At 40.8% G+C, this 12,289-nt stretch overlaps 1 protein-coding gene across 1 annotated transcript in view; it reads left to right on the forward strand.

The window, feature by feature from the left end:
• ATRX (ATRX chromatin remodeler) overlaps positions 1-12,289 on the forward strand; it is a 154,008-nt gene that overhangs the window by 54,078 nt on the left and 87,641 nt on the right. The window contains exons 9-10 of the mRNA XM_056859843.1: positions 303-3,022; positions 10,051-10,126. Of these exons, the coding sequence (XP_056715821.1) occupies positions 303-3,022; positions 10,051-10,126 (2,796 nt within the window). The remainder of the gene's footprint in view (positions 1-302; positions 3,023-10,050; positions 10,127-12,289) is intronic.

Below are 12,289 nucleotides of genomic sequence, written 5' to 3' on the forward strand. Positions count from 1 at the left end.
TTAATGTGCCGCACAGATGCAACAAAACTCAGGGGTGGTTTTAGGCTTGTGACTTTCTGTGGGGCAGATGCACCACTAGCCTCACCTGAGGGCATCTGCCGGAATCGTACTAAATTATCCTGTATTTTTCTGTAGTAAAAGAAAATGTTTACTTTTTGAAACAATCATAGCTATTTACCTCTTAATTAGTTTAAAATGAAATATTGTTATGATCAACTGGTTTTAGATGTTGATGAAACTAAATATACTTTGTTTTTTGTGGCAACACACTTTATAAACAATTCTTCGCACTTCGATTTCAGATGGTGTGCTGAAGGTGGAAACTTAATTTGCTGCGACTTTTGCCATAATGCCTTCTGCAAGAAGTGCATATTGCGCAACTTGGGCCGAAAGGAGCTGTCCACCATCATGGATGAGAATAACCAATGGCACTGCTATATTTGCCAGCCGGAACCATTGCTGGACTTGGTTACTGCCTGTGATAGTGTGTTTGAAAATTTAGAACAATTACTGCAGCAAAATAAAAAGCGAATCAGAGTTGAGAATGAAAAAAGCAAAATGTATGACAATACACTTAAATATTCCTCAAAGAAAAATAGCTGTAATGGAGAAGAAAAGAAATTTGGTCATTCATATTCCAGTGCTCTAACATATTCCTTCAAAGCATTAATGGTGCCAAAAGACTTGGTTAAAAAAACAAAAAAACTGGTTGAAACAACAACAAATATGAACTCTAGCTTTGTAAATTTTTTGAAGCAAGCAAGTGAAAACTCTGAAATAAACTCAACAGTACACTTACGTCAGCTGAAGGCTTTTAAATCTGTGTTGAGTGACATTAAAAAGTCTCATTTGGCATTAGAAGAAAGTCTGAATCTGGAGATCCAAGCTCTGGATGTTAAAATCCGGCAAAGAAACACCAAAGAGAGAGAAACTGAAGTTAAAGTGGATAACGATGAAATAAAGAAAACCGATGAAAAGGAACTCAAAGAGCACAAAGGGCATACGCATCAGAGTGTGTCCCTGATGGAACAAGCAGGCAGCAGGAAAGCTGGCTGCAAAGACAAGAAGTTGGGAAAAACAGAAGAGCTTCAGTATGAACCCCACAATGCTGAGGCGACAGATATGGACATTGTGTCTGTTCCCTCGTCTGTTCCTGAAGATATTTTTGAATCTTGTTTGGAAGCACAGAAAGCAGCAGGTGCAACAGATCAAGGGACAATAAATTCATTTGTAAAATCGAACACTACAACTAAAGACAGTAAGGGAGGAAAGAAGTTGATGCCATCTACCAAAGTAACTAAGGAGTTGGTTGTGAAACTGACACCAGTTTCCCTTTCAGGTGCTGTGAAAGCTGAAGATCCTGATGGAAAACCAGGAAAGAGTGTTAGGAGAGAAAGTGGAAAAGAAAATTGTAATAGCAGTTCTGAAAGTCCACCAGAAAGTGAAATAATTTCTTTTGTAGAAGATCCTGAGCTCAGGCGGTCTCCACGTGTGAAGACCACGCCTCTGAGGCGGCCAACGGACATTAACACTTTAACTTCTAATTCAGAAGAGGACAGCAATGACTCTCGGCATGGAAAACACAGAAGAAAATCCATAAAATTCAAAAGTGAAAAAGATGAGCAGAGTTCTCCTGATAGTACTGTTCAGAGCCCTCGGTCTGCCATACTTTCTGATTCAAAGAAACTAGACACAGTGGAAGAAAGTTCTGATTCTGATGAGGTGCCTGCAGTCCTCCAAGAAGTAGCGATGATGAGCCATAGTTCTTCAGAAGTTGACAGCAGTGGTGAAGTACCCAAGGATGTCTTGAATGATCTAAGCAGGCAACCAGTGAAAGAAGATAATGGAAAGAGAAAAAGAAAAAGTTCCAGTTCTGGGTCAGATTTTGATGCCAAAAAAGGCAAGTCGGGTAAAGTTTCTGCTAAAAAGAAACGTCAGAACAATTCAGATTCTTCCAATTATGATTCTGAGGTAGTAGAGGATTTAAGTAAAATTGAGTCAACAAAGAAAGCTATGAAAAAAGACACAAAGAGAGAGAGTCATGAGTCTTCAGAAGAGGAACCAAATGAAAAAGGGAAAAGACATTCACAGCAGCAGGAGGGTGGTTCATGCAATGAAGCTGATAATGGTGAACTCTCTACATTGGATAAAGGCAGACTAAGTAATTCTTTAGAAGAGGCATCTTGTAAAGAGACAACTGTTGAGGAAAAGCGAACAAAGAATTTCAAAGACAGCTCCTCCAAAAGCAAACAGAATGCCTTGCCTGAAAAAGAAGGAGATAAAATTTCAGAAGACATAAGTAGATCTTTGGCAAAGGAAGGACTGGATTCATCTTCAGATGATATTGGACAGTCTCCCAAGGGAGAACAAAGAAATGAATCTTCAGATGATGCTAGAAAGAAGGCTAAAAAAGTTACAAAAAAGAAGGAAAGTGTGACCCAGAGAGAAACCTCTGCAAAAGGGCAAACTGATTCCTCTTCTGAAGTTGATAAATCTTCTCCAGGTAAAGAGAGCTGCAGTGCTTCAGGAAGTAACAGTAAGAAGCAAAGTGCTGTTGAAGGAACAAGGCGGAACCTGAGAGAGAGAACATCTAAGAAACTTCAAGGCAGTTTTGCTGACACTGCCATGAAAGAATTGGCTGTTGATACTTCAGAGGATGATAGTTTAAATAAAAAAGGAAATGGTGCTAAAGAAAAGAAAAAAGCAAGTCCCAAGAGAAAAAATTCACCAAAAGTGAGCAGTAACTTACTGTCCTCTTCTGAGGAAGACCTCTGTGAGGACAAAAAGAAGAAAAAAAGAGGGGCACCCATTAAGGGAAAGAAAAAAAGTAGTCCTAAAGAGAGAGGGAGAACTGATACTAAAAAAACAAATGACGAACCCACCACCAGCACATCCTCCTCATCGAACGAGGCTGAAAACGACATAAATTCAGCAGGAGAGGGGAGTAGTGATGAGCAGAAAATTAAGCCAGTGACAGAAAGCTTGTTGGTGGCTACGAAAATAGGATTTTGTCAGTCTTCAGGTGTGCACAAGATTAAGTTTAAACCATGGTTATTGTTTGTTCGTACAGTGCATTTCTTATTGCTTTGAAAGTTTTTGGCTATAATCTAGAAAGTGTTATGTCGGCAAAAATAGGCCACTGAAGCACCGGCTGTATTGGAAAATGTTTGTTTCATAGTGCAGCAGGTTTGTATTAGGTCTTACAGCTTCAAGAGCGCAGTAGGAGCAGGGTATGTAAAGCCTGTTGGGTCCTGTTTCTTTCTTAAAAGAAGCAGGATTACTGTTCTCACACTGCTGTCCGTTATGGCTAATGTCAAGTGGGAGTTCTTGGAATATCTTTATGTTTTGAATGGTACAAAAATACAAAACGTGGTACAAAAGATTATTCTAGTGATTATTGGATTTTTGAAAATCCCCACCAACATGAATGATGCTCGGTGGTTTATAGGACCTAAAAATCGATGCAGGTAGTATAATTGTGGCATATAAAAAATAAACTTAAATCTTTAATCTGAATGCGTAGGCTGATCAAACCTTTAACTTAAGGTAGATTTTTGTATGTATATAAGATTAAAAGTTTAAGATTAAAATTTTAAACTGTTCGCTTGGGCCTAATAAGGTTCTAAAGGGACGTGAGAGGTGTTGTTGGATTATATCCCTGGGGACAATGGCTGTACATGTTTTGTGTGGAAAGGCACCTGGTGGGCTCCTTGTGGCTCTTGTTGGATACTTGATAGGCTACAGCTTTTCTAGCAGCATAGCCATATACATGTCATCTGGGGTGGGGCTCTGGCCCAGTGTTACAGCATCTGTTTTGCATGCCTAAGGTCCCAGGTCCAGTTCCTGGCATCCCAAGTTAGAAGGATCAAGTAGTAGGGGATGTGAAGGATCTTTACCGGAGACCCTAGAGAGCTGCTTCAGTCCAGGAAGACAGTGCTGACCTAGATAAACCAATGGTCTGACTTGATATAAAGTAACTTCATGTGTTCACACCAAGTTGTCTCACTTTTGCTAGCCTAGGATTGGGGAAGAGATCTGGGATGGGTGGGTCAGTGTGGAGTCCAGATGGCAGGGTGTTGTTCTGTCCTGCCTTGCTGAATACATAACGGGGAGCGTAGTGCAGTGGGCTTGGATATGCCCTGATTGGTGGCACTGTCAGGTGTGATGGTGGGCTCCTTGTTCAGAAAGAATGGCAAATAGCTCCCTCAGACTTTGAAACATCCACTAGTTAAATCGTTATACTGGAAGAAGACCTAGATTTATTGAGTATAATTGCCCAAAGTATGTGAAGATTGATTTATTAATGAATTTTCAGTATAATGCCATTGAGTATGGGACAGCTATGTTTTTTACTTATCAAAAATTGGGGATTTTTTTTGGCAATATAAAGCTTATGTGTGAGTGTGTGCTTTCCAAAGAAGGGAAGCAAAAATGCTAGTACAAGCAACATGACCCACTTCTCTAGGAAGTGTTAGTGGAACCTGAGAGAAAAGTTCCTTGTGTACTTCCACATGAACTTTCTACCAGGAAAAAAAAACAGACTGAAACGTACCACTGACACCAGTGTCAAAAAAGCACTGACAATACCTAGATAATTCCAGAGTTCTTGGCAGTGCTGTCATCTGAAAATGCTTCTTTGAAAGAACAAGGAGATGGAGGTATAATTCTTGCTCTACACAGTGTAGGATATAAACTGGCAGAAAATAGCAACGTAGCTTTTGTTTTTAAAAGAAAGTTTCTAGCCTTTGGCTTCAGTAACATGTCTGCATATGAAGGGAGGTTCTAGTAGAGGGACGTTGGCAAGTATTTTGTTGTTTCCTAGTACAGAATATGGCCAGCACCACTTAAAGACGTGTTGTGATTTTTACCTGATTGAGAGAACTGACTTTCAACGTCTTTGAAACAGACAGAATTTTCCTCTGTGCCTAAGAGAAGCCCTGGTGGCCGTGGCCATGCTAGGGCCTGCTCTCCTTAATCCTGCCCCCATCAGTAGCTTGGGGAAGTAAGGCCAGGCTTGATGGGGGAACCTGAGTGTCTTCAAAAGAACAAGTGCGCTCATTGGTCTCCAAAGTAGTAGTTAAATCTGTCTCATCTTGAACCATGGTGGTTCTCATGGACACTAAGAATTGGTCTTTCATAAGTACAGCTATTTTTATTTATTTATTTACAGGCTTTCTTTCTCACTGAGACTCAAGGCATGTTACACAGTGTAACTCAATGCAGGCAATAGGATGAACATATAGTAAGCAATGTAATAAAACCTGGATAACAAAAGTCTGAAACAAAACATAAGGAACTGGATGTATTTTAAACATTGCAGAGCATGGTATTATGTAAGTTGAATACAATGCAGTAAGAGCTGGGTGATACCTACAGCTGATGGGTAATATGCACTATTGCCCAGAGGTATATACCACAGTCCTATTACCTTTATAAAAAGCCCCTTCCTAAACTATTCTGTTATAATATGGCCCTGTTACCTTTAGAGAAATGCCCTCTTGAACAGTTCTGTTTTGGGTAGTTTGCAGAATGAGAGAAGCAGGGGGGCCTTCCCGACTTCCTCAGGCCGGCCGTTCCACAAGGTGGGGATCACAAACACAGAATGCAAGTGTATGGGCAGTTGTGGATCTTGCCCATTTGCAGGGTTGTACCCTCAAAAGGCCCCACTTTGATGAGTGTATCTGTCATAGTGGAGTGTAGAAGGAGAACCAGTCCTGCAAATAAGAGGATCCAAGGCCATGAAGGGCTTTCCATATGATAGTCCCTTCCATTGAACCTGCTAACTGGTGGGCAACCAGTGGACTGACTGCAGAATGGGTGTAAGGTGCATGCTCTGCCTGGCTCCTGATAATAACCAGACTGCACATTTTGTACCAACTGGAGTCTCCAAGTTGACTTCAAGGGCAGACCCAAGTAGAGTATGTTACGAAAGTTAATAGTGACAATGATCCAGGTTGCCAGACTGGCGGAGTCAAGGTAGAGGGTCACCTTCTGGACTAAATGAAGTTGGAAGAAAGCATGTTTTGCAGCTGTATTAACTTGCTTCTCCAGCAGTAATGCAGGACCCAGTATATTCCTTAGGCTTTTAACCAAGTCAAAAAGGGTCAGCTGAACCCCATCGAAGGCGGGAAGCACAGTGGTCTTCAAGCCCTCAGCCATTCCAGCCAGCATTACCTCCGTCCTGTTGCAACTCAGTTTCAGTATGTTCACTCTTAACCACAGCAGTCAGACAGTGGCTCATGACATCTACCGCATCACCAGGAGGATAGATTTCGAGCTGGGTTTGTCAGCATATTGATGATGCCCAGTTCCAGACTGTGACACCACAAAGAAGAAAGCAACAGCACACAGTTGTTTGGTATTGAAAATATAAAGTTTTATGTGATTAGGAGTCTCTTCGGGCCATCAGTGGTTGATGCATCTACCCCATCCCTTCAACTTAGTCTGAAGTGTGCGTGTTAGAATCTGGAGTGGGGAAGCTGAAACCTACCTTGCCATCGGGCCATAGGTAGGTATTTTTTGGGGAGGGGGGTCCAGGAGTTTGTGTGTATTGGAGAGGAGATATAGCCATAAATTGGTTGTGCAAAGCTCTAAATATTAGTTGACTGAAATAGTATTTCCTACATAATTTTAACGAGAAAAAGTGCCAAGCCCTTCTTAACATTTATTGTAATTGTTAGTGTGCCCAGAAAATTGTTGGTTCTGGTCTTATCTCTTAAACAAGTTGAAATTAAATCAGAAGAGTTTTTCTGACAGGTGCACTTTCTGACAGAGCAGTTCTTTAGTGGAACAGGCTTCCTTAGGGGGTGGTGGGCTTTCTTTCCTTGGATGTTTTTTAGCAGAGGCTAGATAGCCATCTGACAGCAATGCTGACTTTGTGGACTTAGGCAGATTGTGAGAGGGAGGGCAGGGAGGGATGAGCCAGTGCTCGGCTCTTGTGGCCTTTCTTACATGCCCAGGGTAATGCCAACCCACTTTGGGTTCAGGATGGAATTTTATACCAGGCCAGATTGACCAGGGATCCTAAAGGGTTTTTTGTTTTGTTTGTTTGCCATCTTCTGGGCATAGAGTAGGGGTCACTGGGGGGTTTGTGTGGGGGGGAGTTGTGAATTTCCTGTGTTGTGCTTCCAGCTTGTATGTTGTTCATGAAAGTCAATCCTTGCTTCAGCAGTCAAGAAAGTAAATTCCTAGCCACCCTGCCAGCCAGAAATTTATAGCTGTTGTCTAGTACGTACAATGGAGATGAAGGGAAAAGGCTTTCGGGGCCCTTCTGTCCTCTTATAGAACACTGCAAGTAGCAGTAGAGCTTATTTTTTTGGCTAAGTAATCATTGGTGGGTTTTTTCCTTATCTATATAAGGGCTGGATTTTTTCAGCTTGGACTGAAGGTGGGATTCAACCCAATCTTTGACTCTAGCATGGCATATGTGTACAGGATCTTCCAGATGGACCCCCGCCTTCCTGAGGCATATAGGAACGATGACTAGAATTGAGAGATAGCTTGTTTTGTTCACTCCTATAATCTCCACAAATAAAGAACATGCCAAACTGGTCAGACCTGTGAGTGTTAAGAACTTCCCCAAATGTACACATCTATGTAGATTAGTATTATTACGGCCTTGGTTGAGCCAGCCGTTTGGTTATCTCTGAGTAAGCTGCTGCAGCACCCATGATCAGACAAGTAACCAGCCGAACAGCTGCATTGTAGCCATGCTGCCAGGGCTGAACGTTTAAAACCCATGCAGAAGAACCATATAATCATGGAATTGGAAGGGACCACCAGGGTCATCTAGTCCAACCCCCTGCACAATGCAGGAATTTCACTACCTCCCCCACACACCCCTAGTGCCCTCCCTCTCATGAACTGCCTAAGGTCGCTGGGTTGGATAATTTGGATACTTCTACCGATCTGGACCAATTTCCAAGAATTCCATTGCATTTAATGAACATTTATCCTTGCACCCTGATTCCAGTACAGATTTGGATCGTGACTTGGGCTCCGGCTCTTCTGAGGACTGCTCAGAATATGTCCCCTGGATTATTCTAGTCAGAATTTTTTTGTGTGTGTGGATGTCAAAAGTATTTGTAGAGCAGGTTTAGAGCTTGGAGAGGGGGGGTTCATGACCCAAGTTTGCTGGTTTAAAAAGCAGGTTGTTGTAGTGGCCAAGAGTGTCTTCTGTCAGTTGTATCTAGTCTGCCAACTTTCACCTTCCTTAGACTCAGGTGATTGTGCCATACTGATCCATGCTTTTGTGATCTCGAGTTGGACTGCCATAATGTGCTCTACATTGGGCTGCTCTTGAAGACTACCTGGAAACTTCTGCTTGTTCAGAATATGGCAGTCCAGTTATAGTCGGGATGGCTGATGGGAGCATAGCTTTCTTATCTTAATATAGCAAAATTGGCTGCTAGTTTGTTTCCAAGTTGCCCTTCATTGCCTAAAATCCACATTTCTAAAGGGCTGCCTCCTCCTATGTGTTCCCCTGTGCCCAAGTATGGTCCTCAGGCTACCACTTCACTTGCCTGCTTGGACATCTGTCAGGAGTCTGCACCTTCTCCATTATAGCTACCACTTTGTGGAAGGAGGCGAGGGGGATCATCACAAATTTTTAGGAGGTGCTGCAAGGTCTTTTTACAACAGGATTCTGTACTTGTGGGTAAAAAGCCTTGGTAGTATATTGATGTAAACTTGGGAACAGAAGTATTTTGTCTACAACTTAAGACTGTGTTTTGAATCTCAGTGATGCTTCAGGATTCTCGTTCAGTAGATTTTGCCACAGTTCGACAGGAATTCTGCAAATGTGGGATTTTAAACAATCCCCAGGTCTTTAAGACATGAATACTATTTCTGGCCTGTGCCAGAATACAGAACAGTTGTACCTTGTGATCTGTGGTTTATATTTTATTTTAAATATTACTCCTTTAGATCTGCAGCTTAGACCAGACTTCTTATAAGTACTGTTTTTATTGTTGAATTGTGTTTTATTTGTATTATTTTTGTTGTTTTGCTGATAATTGTAAGTTGCCTTGAATGTTTATAATGGAAAGGGAGATATGGATATTTTAAATAAAGTGCAACTATTTATAACCCACCGTCCTTCCAAGGTGGCATACAGGAGGTAGATTGAACTGCGAGGGTGACTCAGGCCAGGGCCAGCATTGAGCTGTATGCTTCAGCAGTTATTGTGAACCCCAGTTTCCTCAATCTATCATTATTTACTGGGTTTCCCAACCTTTTTGAGCCCGCAGGCACCTTTGGAATTCTGCCACAGCCTGGTGGACACAGCCAGAAAAAAGGGGGGCATAAAATGACCGCTGCAGGAAGGAGAGCTAGCTGCAAAATGGAGGTGGAGCCAGCTTATCTTTAGTCACAGTGAAGATCCTTGTACTGTGATGGCAGCTGCTGCCAAAGCAACATTTTTTAAAAATCTGCACATCCTATAAAATCTCCAGTGGCGAATCAGAAGTCTTGCTGGGCAAAAGCGCCATCTGGCCCTGCCCACTTTCTAAAACAACTTGACGAGTGCCAAAAAAAAATACTTCAGTGGGCGCGCCATTGCATCCATGGGCAGCATGTTGGGGTCCCCTGCCAACTGTTATCACATACTGTTTCTGTGATTACATTTGTGTATGTACTGTAATTAAAAACGTCATGCTGTCCTTTTGATAGAGTAATTGTAAAGGAAAGGGTGGGTGGTAGGGAGAATCTTAACTGGGAGGAGCCATGAGAGGTAGAACGTGATGACTGGTCTGGTAATTTTTAAACAAACATTGATTTCTGTTATACAGTAATACTATTTTTGGTAATGCTGAACATTTGCTAGTCAGTTTGGTATACTTGTTATTCTTAATGTAATTCAGTAATTAGGGAAGGAAAGTGTCTTGGTGTCATAGCACTGCTGCAGTGAGGGTTGTGCCAAGCATTCATTGACAGTAGAGCTTTTATATGTCTATCACTAAATTGCCAGTGTTACGTAATATAGTTTGCTGTTAATGCTTAGAGCATCCATTTGAGGTGTGTACATCAAAGTTTACCCTTTTTTCCCTCAAGGAGATGAAGGAGAGAATAAATCAGGGACTGTGCCAATGGAAGAGGAGGAAGATGATGACGATGATCCTGAGAATAGGTATGATTCCATCCGTAAGGACTTTAAAAAGATTATAACACACCCTAGGCGTGGGCGCAAACGAAACCAACGGAACACCAAGCAGGTTGTAAAAACCAGAAGTGCCTGCCTTGTAAAGACTCGCTCACGGGCTTCCCGCAAGTTTGAACGAGAAGCCAGAAAACAAACCCCAAAATCCAGAAAGAAAAGAAACTAAGAAAATACATTTAAGTGTTAACTCACACACCTTGCATAGGGTGTGTTATAAATGCATTACAGCACTGTCTGTTTTATGTTTCCGTGTAAAATGTGGGTTTTGTGTAAATTGTATATTCAGTAACATTTTAAAAAGGCACTTGGGTTCATGAGTCTGCCTTCACATATAGGAGAAGCAGAATAGCATCTGTTCAGAGTATTGTGACAAGCTTCATTTTGGGACTTGAATAGCTTTCCGTTAGTGTTCTTATTTCATTATATGGAAAACTGATTAGAAAGTGGAGCCAGCAGTGGGTATCCCAACTGATTGATTGGCTTTCTCTTTGAAAAGTCAATGAGCAGTGGCAGTGACTGAGTTTGTGGCTGTTAAAGCAATTTGTATTTTTATTTGCATTAATAGCATTAATGGGACTAAAGACACATGTTTAATTTAACATGTGCATCAATATATTTGGTATTTAAAATTTAAACAACAATATTGCTGTAATAAAAAAATTCTAGTTTTGCAGGCCTTACAAATCTCCCATTACGTAAATCCTGTAACCTGCATAATTGCCAAACAGTAAACTGGAAAACATGACACTGGAGTTTTAGTTTGCAGTTTATAAGATTAGCAGAGTATTACTTTCAGGGCACCCGTGCTTAATGTCTGCTTATCAGCTTTATGTGATTATGAACTTTTTTTTTTTTTTACCAACTTAACTGTTTTTGTCTGCATAAGAACAGAGAACTAAACACAATTTTGGTTTGTATCTGAACTAAATGTGAATACTTGCTCTCTTATATGGACCTTGGTACAGAAAAATGCTGCTAATCTAGCCGTTTCTTGTTCTTCGAACAGAGAACATTTAAACAAATGTTTATTAGTTTATTTTTAAAGTAATCATTGTTCTGCACAGAATGATAAGAGAACTGTTGGGGGAAATGTATTATAATTTTTTAGAGTAATCAAACTTGACTTCCTTATTTAATTATTATTAGAATTTTCAAAGCACAGTTAGTAGATATGTTGAGCTAGAAAATCAGTCATTAGATGTGTTGTTTGGAGTATTATCCTTCATTTCTTAATACTTGGCTGATGAACCCTGAACAAATATTTAACCTAAACAGTAAATTTATTTAGTAAGAGTAATTTCCTGAAGTTGCTTTAACGGGTGGGGGGGAGCAAGGAGAAATTCTCCATATTGTTAATGCAGGAAAGAATCTAACTCTCTTAGGTAGAGTTGGTGTTCATCAGCAAATAGGTTTTGTCAGTATACTGGAAGAATATTGGTTGAATTGTAATTATACTGTAATGAAGCACTTCATTTTGTATCTGAAGAATATGCAATTAAGTCAGTTCAATGATCACATGCACTGGTTGGAATGCGAAGGGCTGGGTGCAGGTCTCCTGCAGGCTTTTCAAACTACCTTTCCTACTGCATCCCCTCAGGCTCCTCCCAGATCTGGGGAAGGGGAGGGAGTACATGCAACTTGGAAAGGGAGAAGGGATTGGCATTGCCCCCTGTGCAGGTGAAGGTGCTTCCATTGAGCACAAGGCTGTTTTGGATTCTTGCCATGATTTCCTGCCATGATTTATTCCTAATTGGGAGTCAGTGACCTGCGTTGTGAAATATAAGTCCTAAACTTTCAAGTGCGTGTTAGATTTTTTGCTTGCTTTTTAGACAAAAACAGAAGAACAAACCTTTTTCTGTGAGGCCAAAGAATTATGCCAGAGATCTGTAGCAATGTTAAAGGACAGTACCTACAACTCTCCTTTTATGGGGATATCTGATTTAAATGTTTCCTATTAAAATGTTGAAATCATCTTTGCCAGAGTGCAATATTTTAGTGGGTCATAATATAACAGACAGTGCTGTACTTTATTGTGGTGTGTATTTGTTTCTTATTGGTTTGTCTGATCTTTTTACTAGTGCTGTTTAATGTTTGGAGTTATTTTTTGTTCATTAAAATATACAGTGTATTAAT

Source organism: Euleptes europaea, chromosome 13 (assembly GCF_029931775.1).
Source record: "Euleptes europaea isolate rEulEur1 chromosome 13, rEulEur1.hap1, whole genome shotgun sequence".
Lineage (NCBI taxonomy): Eukaryota > Metazoa > Chordata > Lepidosauria > Squamata > Sphaerodactylidae > Euleptes > Euleptes europaea.